Source organism: Brachionichthys hirsutus, chromosome 5 (genome assembly GCF_040956055.1).
Source record: "Brachionichthys hirsutus isolate HB-005 chromosome 5, CSIRO-AGI_Bhir_v1, whole genome shotgun sequence".
Lineage (NCBI taxonomy): Eukaryota > Metazoa > Chordata > Actinopteri > Lophiiformes > Brachionichthyidae > Brachionichthys > Brachionichthys hirsutus.
In genome coordinates, this window is record NC_090901.1 from 6,819,321 (window position 1) to 6,839,357 (window position 20,037).

At 48.3% G+C, this 20,037-nt stretch overlaps 2 protein-coding genes across 2 annotated transcripts in view; both read right to left on the reverse strand.

Moving 5' to 3' along the window:
• Positions 1 to 641: 641 nt before the first annotated feature.
• On the reverse strand, positions 642 to 7,744 carry LOC137893684 (F-actin-capping protein subunit alpha-2). Its single transcript, XM_068739108.1, has 10 exons — positions 7,682 to 7,744; positions 5,702 to 5,765; positions 5,261 to 5,312; positions 4,682 to 4,745; positions 3,671 to 3,877; positions 3,046 to 3,125; positions 2,213 to 2,291; positions 1,998 to 2,069; positions 1,715 to 1,777; positions 642 to 1,532 (listed from the first exon to the last, which is right to left on the reverse strand). The coding sequence occupies exons 1-10, from the start codon at positions 7,718 to 7,720 to the stop codon at positions 1,392 to 1,394; spliced, it is 861 nt and encodes a 286-aa protein (XP_068595209.1). The 5' UTR covers positions 7,721 to 7,744; the 3' UTR covers positions 642 to 1,391.
• A 5,008-nt stretch (positions 7,745 to 12,752) lies between these two features.
• met (MET proto-oncogene, receptor tyrosine kinase) overlaps positions 12,753 to 20,037 on the reverse strand; it is a 37,004-nt gene continuing 29,719 nt past the window's right edge. Inside the window, exons 12-20 of the mRNA XM_068739282.1 lie at positions 18,707 to 18,860; positions 18,297 to 18,431; positions 17,628 to 17,888; positions 16,462 to 16,542; positions 14,984 to 15,165; positions 14,736 to 14,845; positions 14,479 to 14,644; positions 14,209 to 14,345; positions 12,753 to 13,059 (exon numbers count right to left, since the gene is read on the reverse strand). Coding sequence (XP_068595383.1) covers positions 12,753 to 13,059; positions 14,209 to 14,345; positions 14,479 to 14,644; positions 14,736 to 14,845; positions 14,984 to 15,165; positions 16,462 to 16,542; positions 17,628 to 17,888; positions 18,297 to 18,431; positions 18,707 to 18,860 — 1,533 coding nt within the window. The remainder of the gene's footprint in view (positions 13,060 to 14,208; positions 14,346 to 14,478; positions 14,645 to 14,735; positions 14,846 to 14,983; positions 15,166 to 16,461; positions 16,543 to 17,627; positions 17,889 to 18,296; positions 18,432 to 18,706; positions 18,861 to 20,037) is intronic.

The window sequence follows — 20,037 nt, forward strand, 5'->3', positions numbered from 1 at the left end:
GCAGTTCGCTCCCGCCGCCTCCAGATGTCGCTGTGTCGGGTTTACCTGTTTATCTCGACCGGCGTCCAATTAAAGTGGATCAAACGCACAGATACATTTTTATTATTCATTATTAACTGCTTCCCATCTGAAGCCGGTCCTGTCTGAATAGATTCTCTGTCAAATTAGGAGTCAAACTCTGAGATTTAGTCCCACCAACTGGTTCCCAAGGTCAGAGAGGTCAGACTTTGATGGTTTGGACATGTCCAGAGGAGAGACAGGGACTATATCGGTAGAAGGATGCTGAGGATGGAACTACCAGGGAACAGGGCTAGAGGACGACCCAGGAGAAGATACGTGGACGTAGTGAGGGAGGACGATGCAAAGGACAGGGTGAAGTGGAGAAGGTTGGGTTGCTGTGGCAACCTCTGACAGGACAAGATGAAAGTACAGTAGTAACTTTCACATATTGAGGCCCAAGAGTCAAGGCAGTCAAACATTCCCCAACTGGACAATTCTTTTATTTCCCTTTTGATCTATTCTAAACTGTGCAGCGTCTGAAACATCAGTTGGGCCTCGGGGGACCAGAACTCAGTCTTCACTGGTTTATCACTGGCATTTATGAACAGTAAAGGTCATCAAAAATTGACCGAGTCAGCAAATACAAAATGTGTCATTTAATTCAACATAATTGTGACTGAATTACAATTAATCTCATGGAAATAAATCACCAAACTGACAGACAGGATGTTTCATACAGGTATATATTACAATGTGCCGTATTATAATAGTCATTTCTGTTTTAATAAAAAATAAGCACTGGAGGAGAAAGTGACACGCTTTCCTTTTATTGTAAAGTGGACATTATGCACATTCCCTAGCTGCTGATGACTTGTTAGAGAAGTCATGTCCAGGAAGTACCGGAATGAGCCAATAAGAACTTTGAGTGACCGACAGTAGGGACAACTCGTGCCAAAGGTATTAGACAATTGGTTTTCCATTGACCGTGTGGGACATTAACCGTGAGGAGAAGTAAGGTTTTTCTTCTGCCACATATCCGAACCAATTCAGTTTCACCATCATCGCAAATCCAACCACATTGGTTCAGCAGGTTAAGTAGAAGGCGTGGTCTCACTGGCACAATAAATATTGCACACACATGCTAAAAGGATGTCTCTGCATCAATTGTCTGCTCTTTCCTACGTTTAGTCACCTTTCCTTAGCTTAGATTCACTACACGGAGGAGTTAACAGTGTCTGTACAAAAGAGAAATGTGACATCCGGCTGTGAGACCAAACCTTTCCTTGTCCCCGTTTCTCTAATTTTTGTACAAAGACAATACAACTATCCAGTCATGCAATGTTGTTTGGGATGGGGCGGGGGGGGGGGCATCTGTTACTTCCTCTTCTCTTTTAAATACTCTGCATCTCCTTGCCAATCTTGTAGCTCAGGATCTTGTTCCAATCGATCTTGGTGCGTGTCACAGGAAGCTGGCGGCGTAAGGCTTTGAAGGTAGTGTCTGACATGGTCTGGTAATTCTCGTTGATGGCCGTCTGGAAGGACGAGAGACAAATAAAAATGTTTATCGCACCAAATCCAATCATCTCCAGGTTTTTAAAATCCAGCGTGTGAGATCATTGTGAAAAGTGTCCGACGGGCTGAATGTGTGGGTTGATGATCTCAAATAGTGTTTCAAAATTACGTTTGGATGAGACAAAGACACATTTCTGCCAACCTGGTAGTCGTCCTCTGCAGCCATCATGATCCTAACAAACTCCTTCGCAGTAGAAGCTTCATTCTGAAAGATAGAAAAACAGTTTCAAGAGTGCAGAAAAAGATTTAAAGCATGCAAAACGTCGGGGAATACACAAACCCACTGCAAATAACAGCAGTAATTCCAGCACAACGCTACGCATACTACTACTGTACAGTAGAAGCACAGTACTAGTGTATAGTTTCATTTCCCCTGGTCCTGCACAACAAGCCGTCCGATTAGAAATGTGTTGATTTATACTCACAGAAACCGACATGGCCTCCTTGACTTCTTTGTGGCTCACCAGCTGAACGTTTCCATCCTCATAGTAATGAACCTGGAAGGAGTAGAGCGTTTAGTTCGTCCGTGATGCGTTCAAGAATTTGATTCTGTAACTCAAACCAGCAAAAAAAAAAAAAAGCAATGAAAAGAACTCCAGAAAGAGAAGATGATGACAGATGGCTCTTCAGAAGAAACTACCTGGATTTTCATGATTCCTGCCACTTGAGTGGTGGAAGGCGAGATTGTAAACTTCCATTCTGACCTCCAGCGTCCGTTCCTTTGAAGGGAAGAGCAAGAGGAGGAAAGCCAGTTGAACCAACCATTACGATATTTACACGCAGCTTTGATGTGGTTTCTCAAAGATGCCGTTTGCTGCTCAGCTTTTGCATTTTTGCAGGTAATCGCCTCCAAACCTTCACTCTAAACTTCCCCCATTTGACAAAGTCTTCTCAGCACAGCTTCTTAACTGATTTTTGGTGAGCTATGAATACAAGCTTGGTGAGATCACAGAGGAGCACATAAAGAGAAAAGAAGTTCCAGTTCTACATTTAAGTGATGAATGAATAAATGAGCCGAGTAAAAGCACCAAAGCGGATCAAGCCACGCAGGTCAGAGGTCAGCAGAGCTTCTGTCATCTTGAGTTCTGAAACCTCAACTCAAATCTCCTCACAGTGAAACATGACAATTACATCCTGGAGCTGTGGGATCATCAGACCTAAAACCCTGCAGGCTCACAAAGAGGATCCTCCAGCTAGATTAGCCTGATAGCGGCAGCTCAGCAAGCCTCACAGGACCTAGCAGCCTAAACACCAACTCACTCGGAGGCCTCTAGTGCTCTGGTATCGTAGCATTTCAATATTTACTCAACCTACAACCTGTTTTTTTCAACCCAAGTGAAAATGTGAAAACATCTTCCCACCTATTCTTAAACTGGAGAGCTGTCTGGACTCAAAGTTCAGACGTTACTTTGTCCAGTGATCCAGACACAGAATATATATATATATATATAAAAAAACACATCTCAGACGTACCAGAAGTTTTTTGGTTGAAACTGATGACACTCGATGCACACGATGATGGTTTGATGTCCTTCGATGGTTTTCCCATAAATCTGACCGGAGAAGAAAAAGCAAAAGGAGGACACTTTAATGAAACAAGCAGCCCAATAGAGGCCTAATAAAGCTTCCTGACCTGGTGGTTTTAAAGAAGTCCGGTTCCGCTACAGAACGAGGCCTGTTTGCTGTGCTGGGCTGCTGTGGATCGATACCTTCCTATTTAGTGCAGCACCCTGAACGTGCTCGTTTGGATGTGGTCATATACATACAACAATGTGTTAAAAACAGCAATACTAGCGTCAAGCTGCTAACGTGTTTAGCCAGCATTCAACCAATAGCGTCACAGGAAGTGATGTCATGCAGCACGCGTCGCCGTTTCTGTCTGGAGTAGAGAGGGCTCACTCTGCAGCGTAACTCCAGATATAAAGTAATGACAATAACGATCCAAATATATCCGAGTCCTGATCGGGAGGTAACGTCCGATTCCGATCGAGTCCGCAAGCTCATGATCGGATCCATACTTTAAAGCAATATGTAAACGTCTCTAATGCAGGGAGGGACAATCAGTGAATTTAAATATCAGGAGGAGCTTGGGACGTACGGTGCAGACGCCACTGAGATAGTGCTCCTTGACATAGGCCCGGACAGCAGAGTCCACAGCGCCCCTCCAGCCCTCTATGGAGCTGTCCACGTCATGGGACCGGGGGTCGCTGGCCTCCTTCCTCAGGTGGTCGAACCTGAAGGAGATCTTGTTCTTGGGGTCGAGGACCCGGCCATTCCCGAGGTCACCGTGCTCTGTGATTAAGACCTGGGATAACGACAGAGGAAAAGGTGTTGGACGGGAGTCAGCAGAAAGAGGAAGGAGAAGTCGGAACGTGGAGAGCCAGAATGAAAAAAGGACGGAGAACAGGAGAATGACAGACGGAGGAGAGTTCAGGAAATCTGAAATAGAAACAAGACATTTAAAAAACGGAAAACACACATTAATAAATACATAGAAAATAGCAATAAAAGGGGAGGGGAGGGGAGGACAAAAGAGAACCGCAGACACCCCCCTTTGTCCTCAGCCACCCTGACGTCAGCCTAATCTTTCCATTCTGTCTCAGTCTGCTGGGCATCAGACGGGGGAGTTTAATCCAGTGATGTGGGACCAGAGGTACATGATGACATCTTTTGCAATCATTACTTATGCAAAAACACATCCAAAATAAAAGACGCGCTGCTGAGCCCGTTTCCTGGCGAAGCAACGCTGGGATTGAGATCCTGTAATCCCAACCGCCTTCTCTGACTGAAACCTCGAGCCCCAAATATTAGAGCAGCAATAAAGAGAACTGAACGAGCATTTCGTTTTCCTGTTCCCACATCCCTCCCTGCTGCATCCGTTTAACACACCCTGTTCTGCTGTCAAGAGAAATGTACGACGACTATAAAACTATTTCAATGCTCCCTTGTGAAACATTTTCAAATGTCATTTCATTGTTGATTAAAACAAAGTTTTCATTGGTCAAAGAGTCTCGAGTTGTCACACATCTGACTGAACAGTAAATGAACTCCAAACCTTTATTGCATTCCTTCTGCAGCAGAACAAACACGGCCGGCACGATGAACTCACCTGTTCGTCATAGCCTTCAACTTTCACTGGGGTAAACTGGTCCAAGTTGTACTGTGCAAACGCACTGCAGATACACAAAAAGGTTGTTTTTGTTACACAATGTGTGCGGAGACAGTGGGTTCAATCTGAAGCAGTGATACGGGGTTTATAATCTCTGGTAGATTCCCTGGTGTAAGATTAGGTTCTAAAAAGAAATAAGGTTGTCTTGAAGTTCAGCAAAGATCAAAATGAATTGAATGTTGATGCAATATGCTTTATTTAATCGTTATTGCGAATGTATATATATATATATATATATATATAGAGAGAGAGAGAGACATAGACAGAGAGAGAGATACTTTATCCCGAAGGAATGTACACATCAACATAATGAAGAAACATACAAACAAACACGGCTGAAGGCACTCCAATATACATGCTGCATCATCATCGTCACCATCATCTCCACCTCTAGTTAGTTCTGCACCCCCCCCCCACCGCCCTTTCCCAGTATAGCATAGTACTAAACGTGCATGGCCTCCACCTGGATGACTGAGAACCGACACAGACTCGTAGCCTGGAAATGGCACAAGGACTTACCTCGCAGCATCTTCCCTGAGAAGATTGTCATCGTTGAGCAGGAATCGCACATCTGAGGAGAAAAACGAGGCAAGAGGCAGGAGAGAAGAACAGGTACGGTGGGTTAGCATCTCGTCCACAAGACAGAGCTGCCTGAAGTCAGTCTCTGCTGGATCAAACTAGGGGGGTGGAGCAGACGCGGTAAATTAGCTCATGGAAAAGCCTGTGAAGCTCCACCGAGATGGAGGAGAGACATGGGACAGTGTTTTAGCGAGAGGCTAACAGCTAGCCCAGCGGCACACGAACACACACACAGCACAGGTGCTGTAGCATGAGCTACCGTTTGGCTTTAACATCCTAGTTTAATTTTGACCTGGGGGGGGGGGCACAGCAGCCTTATTCGTGCCCAGTGTAATCATTCCTGGATATACTTTGTATATTTTTAGTGCTATTAGTACTCACCATTGAAAACTTCGTTGAACTCTCCTGGTGGGGCGTGGATGACAAAATTAGCTGCTATGCGTACCTGCAGGAGAGAAGCCAGCACGAGTTAAGACTGGAAGCAAAGACCGAAGGAACCGATTCATCACTTTCATCATACACATTATGTTTTTTCTTCTAAACCATTTCTACCCAAATCAGGGAATGTTGTGGAAACTTCTGAAGTGCATCGAGTTTATTTATGCCTTATATTTAAAATGAACACTGACTACAGGAAGACACTGCAGCCAGTAGATGGTGTAAAACGAGGGGGGGGGGGGCACGGCTCAGTTTCTCAGTTTACCGCCCATCTGGACTCTTTCTTCATTCATCCTCATTTCTCTTCTGCACCAACACACTTCCTTCTTCCTTGTTAGATGGCAGACTGACTGCGCAACTATGCCCCTCCCACTCCCGTATCGTTGACAGCCATACAAGGACATAGAAACGTACTGAAGACTAGCGCACATCCTGTCCCTCACCTCTTTCTATTACCGTGTGGTTACGGTGGCACAGCAGGTCCCCCCCCCCCCCCCCCATTCTCATGAGCTGCTGTATCCCAGAAGGTGTGTGTGTGTGTGTGTGTGTGTGTGTGTGTGTCCGTCCCCCGGGCCCTGATTAACAGTGTGTGTGTACAAATGCTCTGCCACTGGCACAGAGCTGCAGATTGATTCCTGCTAATGAGAGATGTTAACAAAGGAAGAACTCATGTGTGTGTGTGTGTGTGTGTGTGTGTGTCGTCATGATTAAAGTTATCTGCATTAGTCTAATTCTCCGTCAGGAAATCATCTTGACCCAGTTACGCTGAACTATCAACAATTCACAACACTATAGCAGTGTGTGCGTGTGTGTGTGTGTGTGTGTGTGTGTGTGTGTGTGTGTGACACCTGTGGGAAGCGGGGCTGTAGCGATACACTAACATCGCGATACGATTCGATGCACTTCCATCATTCTCTGATGAATTCTAAAGGGACAGTGATCTCGGTGACATCTTGTGAGTGTCCTATTGACACGGGTAGGAACGGAGATCGACCACTAAACGGAGAGCTTCGCCCTTTCGGCTCAGCTTCCTCGTCACCATGACGGGCGAAGAGCGCGCACATCTTGTGTGCACGTTCCCCCGGCTTGACGTCAAGCCGAGAGGGAATTCTTCCTGACGCGTTTCGGTAGGTGATTACGCAAACTACGAAGGATTGACTGGATGGTTTATTTTGCTGTTTTTGGGTTGATAAGGACCTAAAATCACCATAATAGTGTAGAAACACGGGAAAAGTGTGTTTTTAATAATATGGAACTTTAAAGTAGCCCTTTCATAAGAGACTAAATGTCGGTGCTGCTTGGTTTAGCGTTTTGACTCTTTTCTATCACGTCTTTGATTAACTGAAGTTCAGAGTTCCCTCATCTTCCTGCGTCCAGTTACTGGACCTTACAAGTTGCATCGATTAGCAAGCGATCTGAAAGAGTGTCTGCGAAAGTTGTCGTGCGACGAATTAAATACAATTATGAATAATCTAATCTCCTCGAATACTTCTGTGGAACGACAGAAAAGCGGAACAAATAGGCGAATAGGGCGTGTTAGTTAGACTAGCTAAGTGTTAGCAGGCTACGGCTAAGGCTAAATTAGCTCGCGATGTTTGGTGTCTGAAAACTTCCATAACACGAGCAGCCAGAGCCGCAGAGGACAAACGACTTGTCCACGGAACGGGAACTACGTGGGAGTTAGGCTTAGGGTCATTAAAAATATGTACACGGCCCTATTTTGGGTCAGGACCGTACAAGGAGTCTCCGTTTGAGGTTCGCAAATGAGCGGAAGTTGAGCTAAAAATAATAAGAGCTGATGCCCGCGTTTCCTCGCAGATTCTTTACCTCCGCCTCCCGCCAGGAAGTCACGGAAAGACCGATTAAATGCTCTATAAAATGTCCCCTGCTGCGGTCTATCCAACAATGTAATTGTCATCTTACCTTTTCGTCGTCGGATAGCTGCTCCTCACGATCCGCCATCTTTTCTTCCGGCTCCACCAGCTTGTCAGTGTCGCGTGACGTCACCGTAAGGGCGGGTTCCCATTGGGTTCATACTTGACTGAAGATTTGTTTACATATATTTTTGTTCATAATAATATTAATAAAATAATCTGTGCTATCCTGTTCCCATCATCCATGCACTACTGTAATGCAAAACCTAAAAATAACAATATAAATGATGATTCTATCCTTTATTTGCGCAATTTTTTGTATACATAAAAAAAAGTTTTCTTGTTACTGGCAAACATTGTTGTATTCTTATATATAAAATATACATATATGTATATAACAGAGGGCGGGGGGGGGGGGGGGGGGGATGCTGACTTCTGAGCAGATGCATTTTGGGAGCGTTACTGAGGCTGCTGGGAGTTATCTTGAAGCGGCCTGCTTCTCCTCACCGATTGGTGGATGTCAGGGAGAGAAAAGGGTTTATACATGAGGACACACACGCTGGACTCCAGGGAGGGGAGACAGACATGGAGACATGTCCACACAATGAATGGATCAGTGTGAGACGCTGCTCTTTGTGTCACCTCTGCTGATAAAATGCTTCCACCAAGAGGACAGACAGGAAAATACATGCATTGGCATTCAGAACCTGCAGGCTCATTCAGTACCGACACAAAACAAACCAATCATCAAACCACCGATCAATTGATTGTCTCTGCATTTGGACTGTATATATTTAGTCACCTGAGCTCGTCTTCCTCGGTTGCCCTGATGAAGGCTGCATGCCAAAACATTTTTTTGTAATGTGTGTTGAATAAATGTGACTTTACTTTTTGAATTAAGACCTTTGGGCTCAGCACCCTGTAGAAGATGTGATGATTTTGACGACTCGGTCTTTCACGACAGACAAACCCTGAGCACCGTGTCATGATGTCCTACAAGTTCAGTTACCTGCCCGAATGTCCCATTGAGTTTCCAGTGGGGACAGTGTGGAAGTGACATCAACAGCTGATCTCAAATCTCCTACAGGTCCTGATGGCCCACATTCGTTATGCGTGGTATACCATATACATTTCAAGCCTTAACTATGATTGACGGAGCCCAAAATGGTCCCTGAGTATTTATTTCCCTCCCCAGTGACGCTTAACAAACTGCACAAGTGCCTGAAAACTGCTTCCTCATATTTAGAAAGATGAAGCCTGCTGAAGGATTGGACCAGGTAATTTTAAAAGCCCTGTAATATGCCGATGGCCTGCAGCGCCGCCATTATGTCGACATTCGAGCTAATCACCACCTCTGGGGACCAAAGGGGGCTTTGAGAACTGAGGAGCGCTCTGTGACTCAGCCCGTCCACCGGTTAGTCACCTCAGATCCTCGTTACACCGTCCACTCTCACAATAAACCCCCAGAAGACTCCAAGGACACAAAGAAGACGAGTTATCAAAGAGGCAGGAAAATGAAATGCTAGGAACGTAAGCACAGCTCCACTGTGTGTGTGAGCGTCATTCGGTGACTCCATGCTGACTGATTGTGTCTCTGTTGTCCCGTATCAGAGGGACAAATGTCTCTTTGGCAGTGGCATCAAAGCTGAAGGAGGCTAAAGCCTCAACCTGCAGCTGAGCGCTGAGTCGTGGAGTCAGTGTTGATCCACCGCGGTGGAAAACAGTCTGTAAGGGGGGGGGTCTCATTCTCATTGTCCGAGTGCTCCTTTGTTGTGCAGGAGCTGATGGGGGGGGGGTCATCGAGGAAATGTCAGCTTTCTAGTTGAAGCACTCAGAAACCTGCAAGTCACGACACACGAAGCCAGTCTGCTGTTAAAGTCTCGCGTCAGAATAATTTGATTATAAACATAAATGACCACAGATTGCTACCCAGTCCCTTAAAGTGAAGCAGAACGCCATTCTGACAGCAAAGTAACGAAGCAGGTGCTTTGAAAGCAGGAACATCTCCAAAAGACTAAAGCCGTGTTCATGTGTGAGCACTGAGCGAGTCCGCTGCTGCTTTATACACGACTCGCCTGTTAGTTCAACCTCCAGCTGCAGCTTTTAGAAGCAGCAGCTGCTGCAAAGACTCTCGTCTCCTGCACGGGGTTCCCTTCAGAAACGCTGCAGCGTCAGCAGGGGTCACTAGCAACCCGGAAGAGAAACCGACACTGCTTTTGTTTTCCTAAGAGATCAGAAGAAGTAAGTAACTACACTAAATACCATAAAAACATGAAAGTGTGTGTGTGTGTGTGCGCGGGCAGGTCTGTCTGTGTCAGTGTCTGTGCGTGCGAGTTTGTGCGTGCGAGTGTGTGTGTGTGTCATGCATACCTTTGCTGCTGACTCAACAACTACCAGCATCACGTCTAACTCTCTGCTGTCAGATTAACCTGTCCTGTCTTTGAACCTGGGGGGGGTCATGTTGTGAGCGTGCATCACTTACAGAGCGTGCATCCACCCCCCCCCCCCCCACACACACACACACACAGTGTATAGCGTGAACGGTCCTGCTGGACACAGTAATGTCTTAGAACATGGACCTCCCGGTGAGGGGAGCCTCCTCTGAGTGAAGGACTGAGACTCAAGAGGTTTCAAAGACAAAACAGTTCTGGTGTGGCCGCCGAGATGGACGCCCAGAATAAAGACATGTCTCATGCTGATGTTTGAAGGGGCTTAATGTGGATTTCTACTGGAACAATTTAAGCCTTGGGACAAAGACACTTCAGGAGGTAGAAGACAGATGTGTCTGCTCCTCCCTGTTGCCCTGACAGCACGGAAACATTCCACAGCAACCACTGAATCCATGAGAGATTCTCCCAGCCCAGCCACCCTGCCACAATGTTCTGCCCCAAGGCGTTATCAGAGACTTTAACAACCCTTCATTTTATTGGAAACCACAAACGTTCACTTGAGTCTTCGATTCATCCGATCCGAGGGGACACGCTGGATTACACCTGTCAAATCACTGCTAGTGTCTTCAAGTCCATTCTGGGTAATTACAAGTCATTCAGATCAGACAGAAGCAAATAACTGTGATCGTGCACAGTCTGGGTTTTAACATCATAACTAAGGCTTTGTGACATATAAGCTGAGACCTCAGAGCAGAGGGTGGGCAATTCTGTTTTCCATGGGGCCACATGAGAAACAGAAAATATTCTGGGGGGGGCTGGGCCAAAAGGCTGAACTCAATTCTGCATAATATTGTAGCGAGCTCTAGTTGAAGAACCACACTGGAGCCAAACTCGTGTCGCTACAATATTAATTGTATTTCTTTATAAAAATATATAAAAAAAAGTAGATAGAGTACCTCCAGGGTTCAAACGGAAGGAGCAGATGGAGGGCAGAGGTCATCACCAACCAATGGGAACAAGAAGGGAGGTTTTCAACAAAGGCAGAGACGGAAGGCGGAGCTGTGGACTTTAAATGTAAAGTCATGGAAGTGTCAACAGCGTGAGGACAAGTCATCCCGTTACAGGTTTCTTGTGCCTGCATCGGCACATCGTTGAGCTTCCAACCACCCGTTTCATATTCAGAGCAGCCCCCGCCTCCACAGGGCGGGGTCCAGCTGCAGGCATTGTCTGAAAACACTCTTTGCGCTTCAGAAAAACAACTCAAATGTGCACCCCCCCCCCCCCCCCAGTAGCAGAACTGAATGTCCTCTCAGCTTTATGTCTGACCCGAGGCCCGGGTTGTTCCACAGAACACAAACAGGATGTCTGATAGTAGCTTTATTACACTGACATTACAGGATGTACCTTCCAGATTTCTTTGACAACATAATAATACACATAAAAAACACAGTGTTAAGCACAGAGTGGTGGAGAATCACACGATCGCAGTAAAAGCGACACTCAGAACCCGGCGGCCCCGTCTCTCTATGTACAAAATGGCAGTGACTCGTCTGGAAGACAAAGAATCCGTCGGGTGGCTTTACCCAACGCCCATGGCGTTGTTCTCTAACCACCTGTACTCCACCTGGATCACACTTAAAGGCGGGGCTCATGAGCAATACAAAAATATAATACAGCAATTTTCTTGTCATAGCAAACATTCATACCTGTCCATCAATGGCCCGGTCTGATCGGCTGCCATTCACAAAACACATAAAGGTCAAAAGGGGGCGGAGCCCACGTCAGCTGATCATAAAAGAGTTTAGCCTGTCGTCCATTTGTTCTGGCGTCTTCCACACAACATCGGCACATTACTGATGAAAAGCGTTTCTCCTGTGATGAGATGATGAAGAGATGAGAGAGATGCGATGAAGCGCTCTCTAAAAACCATCAACAGGTTCCGACAATGCTCCTTTAAACGTTGGACGACTTCTTCACTTTGACCAAATGTACATTTATCTGTCATCGATAGTCACATCAATCAGGTTTGATCATGTATGATCAATTGAATCAATAAAATGTAGCAGAACTTTTACGCCTCTCCTTCACTGAACCAGTCGCAGGTTAAAAAACCCAAATGCCTTTGGCGTGGAATCTTTTTTTTTAGGCACGTGCCCGACATGCATGAAGACTTCAACAGAGTCTTCATGCTGACAGGGAAACGCCAGGACGCCATTCTCATTTGTTCCATCGAAGAAAAACCTCCCGGCGTTCCTGCTGTCAGAGGCCGCCCTGACACGACGCCGCCGAGTCACGGAAAAGCTGCAAGACGGTTCCGGACACGCACACGGCACGCCACAAGTCTCTGATGAAGGCGTGACATTTACTACACAACACATTCACATTACAGACAGCGAGACAAGGCCACACCTGAAGCACACGGCGTCCTCTCCCTGTGGGGGGGGGGGGGGGGGGGGGGGGCAGTAGTGGGCGTTAGAGAGAAAGCCTTGTGCTTCCGTGCTTGAGTTGTACTCGTCATGTAGAGCATGTAGTAGACCTCCTGGGCTCGCAGAAAAGTCAAGGAGGTCAACCTCAAAGTTCACACAGGGACGCTGTCGGAAGGTCAAAGGTCGATGATCTATGTACATTTAGTAAACAGTCAGAGGTTTATCCTCAGCACACGCAGTCCAGTGTTTGGCAAGTCCATCCAGTAGTTCTGTCCTCCTCCGAGTTTTGCCCCCCCCCCCCCTTTCAGGTGCAGCAGTCTCGCCCCACGTGGCAAAACAGGGGGGATTGTGTGGGCAGGGAGGTGGAGGTGGAGGGGCAAGCTGAGGAGGACAAAGAGGAGGACAAAGAGGAGGAAGTCGTGGTGGTGGAGGAGGAGCTGAGGAGGGAGGGGTAAGGGCTCATCTTGTCAATGTTGACGTAGGTGGTGTTGAGCAGGACGTAGTGCTCCCCGCTGAAGCTGGAGAAGATGGAGGAGATGCGCGACTCCAGCTCGGAGAAGGACGGCCGGCGCTCCGGCTTCGGATGCCAGGACTCGATCATCACCATGTAGCTGGAGGGGGGGAGGAAGAGGAGGAGGAGGGGAGTCCCATAAGGAAACGTTTCATAAAAGTCATTTCATGTTGAAAGCTTTTGTTTTATTTCTGAAAACAAAAGCACCAAGGTGAAGCCTTTCTGAGCAGGAAACGGTGCCGCCCCTTCATCACCAGGTAATTATGAAACTTACACCAACGCATCTCAGTCAGGTGTGGCGTTTGTTGCGTTTCTCTGTCTGTCGCTGTTTTCCCCTCTAACAGCAAATCGTGTCTGCTTCACTTGGTCTCCATTTGGATGAGGACCCTTTTCTGTTTTCTCCAGTGAATACGGGCTTAGTTCTAAAGGCTATAATAAAGCCCCCCCCCGCCCCATTCTAATCACTCAGCCCTCCGTGCTGGATGTTTTCCTCCCACACTGTTAAGCATATCAATGATAAGAACTAACAGTTCAATGTGCCCCACTTCACGTTTCCCCTTCAGAAGTTCAGATAAAGCGTGACTTAGCAGACCGTCTCACCCTCGTCAGAGAGGAAGAAACATGGCGTCAGTATCTGCCAGCGACCGTTGTCACCGATTAGTGAACAATCAGGGGTGAAAAGAATTGCAGGAATGTTTGCAGACGTGCATCACCTCCTGGTGTCTCTGTTTAATTATCAGCTCCGCGCCTCCTCCCTCACCTGAACACTCCCACTGGCCTCCAGTTCTCTCTCTCACACACACACACACGCCGTGGACACGCCGTGGACCTCATGACGTTATCTACACTCGGCATTCCTTTTGCAGCACGGATGGGAGGATTTTGTGGGTGAGGACCAACAGAATCGCTACGCGGCGTTGAGGCTTCGTGTGTGAGCGGTATGGCCGCTGAAAATCCTTCTTCTGGCGTGACGCGTTATTCTTATCGTAACAAAGTCTTTCTCTCTTTAACTCGCTTCAGAAGTTTTCCTGAAAACGTAAAAAGCTAATTATTGAGCTATTTAGACGTATCTTCTTCATACCACACATGCTGCACATCCTCATCATCTCCTGTGGGCGTGTTCTCACAAGTTCCCTCCTACTGTGCTGTAATTGGCTGGAAGATATTGTCTTGATATTTGATTTTGAATGGATGTCACCTTGAGATTTGTTTGTAGTGTGTGTGTGTGTGTGTGTGTGCGCGCACTCACAGGGCATCTGGGCAGAACTCGGGCTGCAGCAGCCTCCTCCCCTGCAGGAGGAACACGGTGATGTCGAAGGAGTTCACATCAGAATACGGCGGGGCTCCACGGGTCATTAGTTCCCATAGCAACACGCCAAACGACCACTACAGGATGCACAGGAGAAGAACAATATTCTCATTGCTGTATTTTTAAGATGCTTTCGTGAAATGTGAAGCGAGAGGAGCTAGAACATCCCAGTTTTCCACGAAGGGACAAGAGATGTGACCGAGTCCTCACCACGTCGGACTTGGTGGTGAACTTGTGGGTCTGCAGGCTCTCCAGCGCCATCCATTTGACGGGCAGCTTGACGCCGCTCTTGTTGTGGACGCTGTAGTACTCTTTGTCGTAGACGTCTCTGGCCAGGCCGAAGTCGGCCACCTTCACCGTGTAGCTCTCATCCAGCCTGCCAGCCAGCAGAACAAACCCGCTTTACCAACTGGACATTTGAATAAATTCTCCAACGGATCTTCCTGAGGTCGTTCTTCACAACTCACATGCAGTTTCTGGCGGCCAGGTCTCGATGGACAAATTTCTTGCTGGCCAGGTACTCCATGCCTCTGGCCACCTGCAGCCCGAAGCCCATCAGGTCTTTTACTGTTGGGTTCTGTAGGAAACGGAACCATCGGAGGAATGTGAGTCCAAACCGCTTTAGTGGGTGTGGACTGACATGTAGGAGATGCTTCAAGCATCTCAAACTCCACAGACGAATGAATCACAAAGAGTATATTGGCAGTGCTCATACATGTCCCTCATCGCGGATGAAGTTCCGCAGGTCGCCATGCTTCATGTAGGGCAGAACCACCAGCGGCGAGCCCTCTGGCGGCAGGCAGATTCCCAGCAGGGACAGGACGTTCGGGTGGCTGAAGTCCTTCATGATAATCCCCTCCTTCAGGAACTGGGACACCTCGTCCAGATCTGTGATGCCTTCAGAGAAAAGCCGCTGCATCAACAGGCATGTTCTGAGGAAGACGTGGAGCTGCTGCGCTGACGTCAGCAGAAAGGGCAGTCCCCCAGTACCGCTTGGAACAAAGATGATGATGATGATGGCAATCAAGCAGAAAAAAGCCCGTCTGAATGACCTCACCGAGAGCTGACCCACACCAAACCCCCATTTACAGATTGGATTGACTCTGTCTTGCACTCTGTCCCCTCAGTCTGCTGTAACCTGGTTAGAGATGGAGGCTCTTGACGTCTGGACAAACCAGCTGATTGGTCCTCAACAGAGGTTGGACCACAAAGACATTTAATGCCAGAGCCGGGGGGGGGGGGGGGGGGGTGTTACTGCTGCGAGCGCTCGTCCACTAATCGCTTTGTGAATAAAGGGTGTGTCTCTGCCTCTTATTTTAGCAATCTGTCTTAATGACTGCTCTATCGGGTCGAAACCATCACCTCACAGGCTCCAGCACAACACAATGCACGAAACGATAAAGGACGCCATGAAAAGATCATTAGCTAACAAAAGGTCTGAATCCCAGAGGACAACGCCCCGGCAGGCCCCGGCTCATTCCATCCCTGCTGGGCCGGCGGCACCGAGCTCTCCTCCGGACCTCCAGCATCAATCTCCCCGGTCCAACTGACAGGTTACACGATTAGCGAGGACCCAAATGACGTCCTCACCGTTGGATGTTCATTCATCACCATCAACTCAGCCACAGATCGTTGAGGACGGATGAGATGAGAACTTTAATGCTACTGAAGCAGCGTAAAGATGGAGGCTTGAATATTATAGACGGCTATAATGAAACTAACATATAATAATAATGCGCTGGTTTTATAGAGCGCCTTTCTGGACACCCAAAGATGCTTCACATTGTGCATTATTCATTCACTCCATACTTTGTGGTGGTGAAGCTACTATCATAGGCACATCTGCCCCGGGGTAAACTCAGCTGCCCCGGGGTAGACCTACAGAAGCACCATCGGCCCTCCTTAACACCTCTGACATTCACTCACTCACTATATTCACACAGGCAGTGTCACATGTGAGGGAGTCGGGAATCGAACTTCCGACCTCTAGATCATAGGATGACCTGCTCAAACAGCTGCGTCACCGTTGTCCCATATAGTTCCTGCTAGTCTAGAAAAATTATGTGATTACAGGTCAACTTCCCACCAGAAATAAGAAAGTTCGTAAATTAAAGCCACATGACATGACCTCAGCGTTAAAAATTACCCCCCTGGGAATTCTTTCTTGGACATCCTACACAAGTCTGTACTTACGGTTCAGGGACTTGACGGCGCAGTGCTGCTTCTGTCCGTCCGGCTCCAGCAGCGTTCCGTGAAAAACACAGCCAAAGTGTCCTGTGTGTTGAAACACGCGGCATTCAGTCGGAATCTGTGACTCCGAAAGCTCCGGTTCAAACCCTTCCAAATGTCTGACCTCCACCCACCCACCCATCCACCGGGCTAGAGGTCGACCCAGGAGAAGATACATGGAAGGACAGGGTGAAGTGGAGAAGGTTGGGTTGCTGTGGCGACCCCTCACGGGACAAGCCGGAAGTACAGTAGTAGTAGACAAAGAGGCTGGAGCTGCTTAATGAACGAGGTCTTTAATGTTCATTATCCCGAAAGACACAATTAGCTGGTAGGACAGACGGATGTCTGTGTTTTCCTGTTCCGCACCTTCAACGGTTTATCGTCTTAAATCACCGTGGCCCTCAGTAAATCTATCCCACCAGGAAACCCAGTCCGGAGCGCCTTTCATGAATACCCCCACCAGCTAACAGGCCATGTCAGAACTACTTGAGTTACTGCGCATTTTATTGAATTATATCTCTTAAGACGTGAAAGCTCGCCCCCAGACGGAGACAAGTGGAGTAATAAAATGAGCGCGGCGTTCTCCTATCACGTCCCTGCAGATGGCCGAGGGTGTTTGGTTACGTCTCCCAACAATGGACCCTGGAAATCCTGGGAATACTAGCTGTGAACAAATCATCCCACGCCACGTTAAACCCCTGCCTCCAAACCCAGGGAAAACTCAAGAGGCCTGCTTTCTGGGACACGGACGAGTTTAGGGTCTTTCTCCTCTTGATGTCGAATCTGATCCGTGGGTCCGACCCGCCCATTCAAACGACTCAATATGAGGTGGGTTTCTATCTGCCTGTTAAGCTCGAGCTCGGATAAAGCAGCAATTAAGCTCTATGAGAGCTAGTCAGCTTTACATAAATCACAAATTTAATCTAAATCTCATTGGGTGTCGGCATCGCTCCACATCGGGAACGCTTTGCAGGGAAATAATGCTTTGAAACTTTTAAGGCACTGAACCTTAGAATGAAAAAGACGTCGTCATAAGAGAATGGAACTCTCGAAGAGTGGCGTATTCTCTAAATGTTCAAAGTCAACCTCCCCCCAGATTACAGACGTGTTTCTGCAGTAAAGAGACTCACCTCTGCCGATCACCTGGTTCAGGTGGAGCAGCAGCTGCTCCCTGGCGATCACCACGTGCTGCACCTCCGTCAGCAGGTCCGGGTGGAGGCAGGCTGGGTCGATGTGAACCGAAGCCATCAGTAGGGGTGACACAAGCTCGCCTTCCATTCCAAGACCCATCCTGCCTCCCAGCGCTCCCAGTCTGGGAGACAGCAGCTCACCATTGCCCCCATAGATGGGAGGAGCTGCCCGGCATGTCTCGGGCCTGTCGGTACCCTGATCTGGAAAAAGCAAAGGAGATGATGGGTGAGAGTCCAGCGGCGGCATCGGCAGGGCCTCCAAAGGTCAAGGTGTGTCACATGATCAGAACGGGAAGGCTGGATGGACGGAAGCTGAGCTGGAAAACAGCCTCCAATTTCTCCAACGATACTGCAAGGGGGAATATCAGGACGCTCTCAACCAGAGGACATAAAGACAACTCTAAAGTCACACGTGTTCAGCTCAAACGCCTCAGACATGGACATCCCCCCCCCCCCCCCACACACTCAAGCTGGCGTTCTGGCACATGATGGGTCAAAACTACTACCTGGTTTGAACTACAGGTGTCGGTACAAAACAAGGCATGCACCGCTAGAGTAGCATGTAGCCCCACAGGGAGGCGGGGGGAGGAGCTTATCTGGTTCATCTACCCTCCAGCAGGGTTGTTCTATAGTCCACTGACTCGTGGGAGACCATTTCATTATTGGGGCCGATGCTCCTGGCGTTAGCAAGCCTGTCGAGATGCTGGATGTGTCCCCGGCCATCATACCACACCTCAGACAGATCTAGAAGGACAGGGACGGGGTGAGGACGGAAAGAGAGAGACATGAGGGGAGGAGGTTTATGTGTGAGAAAAGGACAGGGACGGGGTGAAGGTGGAAAGAGAGAGACACAAAGGGAGAAGACGTGGCAGAAGGAGAGCAAGTAAAGAAAAACGGAGAAAGAGGTGAAGAAAGGGGGGGGGGGGGCAAGACAGAATTACTAAGACAGGTAAAGTATTTCACCTCCTCAACCACCTGAACCCAGCACCTCCACCCCCTCCCCCAGGACGACGTCTCACCTTCAATGTGTTTGTTCCTCCTCCACATGAGGAGCGACCCCAGCAGGAGCAGCAGCAGGCTGACGCACACGCAGCCCACGATGAAACCCGTGTAGTCCTGCTCCTGAGCCAGCGTCACCTTGCCCAGGTGTCTGATGGAGTCCGCCTGGCGCCACTGCAAGAAGTGAAGGGGAACATCATTATTGAGGGACTGACCTGTCCTCTGTCCACAGGGAGGTCCGCGGTCCCAGGGAGGCATGGAACATCGAACAATGACATCACCGATGTGATGTTTACATTCAGCGTTCATTACCAACAGGAATCGAGGCCTTCGCTCCATCATCGTTCCAGCCCCCCCCCCCCCGCCATCAGGCTGCGCTGTGCACGCTGCAGAACCCAGAGGACGAGGGCCACCTCTGTCCCCACTCCAATCCAGCTCCTGAACGCCGACCCCTCCCTGCCTAAGCAGTGTAGTGCTGCTGTGTAGTCCCGTTGCACCCCCCCTAACTGACCTCATAATGCACACGACACTTTGCCTGGATGCTGCGTCCTGTTTGTATTTAACAAAGCTGCGCTTCCTTGCTTTTAAAATGCCCCTTGGGGACAAATAAAGTGTTTTGAATTGAACTGAATACATGACACACACGGTGCACGCACACACGGTGCACACACACACACACACACTCTGCAGGCAGATATTGCTTTTTTCATTATTAGGTCTACTGGTGTGTGTGTGTGTGTTGCAGTAGGGATATGACTGTCTGGCTGCAGTATGGTGGAGGTAAAGGATATTGACAGAGCGTCTCCTGAGATAAAGGCTTTCCTCTTAAGGTTCACAACTCGGCAGCGATGAGGCTGATACGGTCCGGTCCGGAGTCCGCCGGGCCTCTGGAGGCGGTCGATAGGATCTTCATGGAGAGACGGGATCGCAGCATCTAATATTAGTTTGTGTCAGGAAGGTTATCAAACCTTATAGAGTCCAACAGTTTGGTTTCCGCTCCGCTGTGCTCCTCGAGGAACACAGAATAAGAGTAGAAGTTCTGGAATGGGTTTTGAGCGCTGGTAAACCTGGACTAGACGACCCAGGACAATCAACAGGTACAGAATGCTTCCCCCCGCTGTGACTCACGATGTCTGGTAACAACGTAGAAACTCTCACACCACAAGTCAGTCAAAGTTGTTCATTCTTTACTTCTGCAAATCACAGGAATGAAAATTCCTCACCCCTGCTGACATGTTTAAGCCTTTCTCATGTCTCCGAGGAGGCTTTTCTCATACTGAAGGGACTGGACAGCTGGAAGCTGAGACCTTTCACTCAACACGCTGTGCAATAAACTGTCCCGGACCTGCTT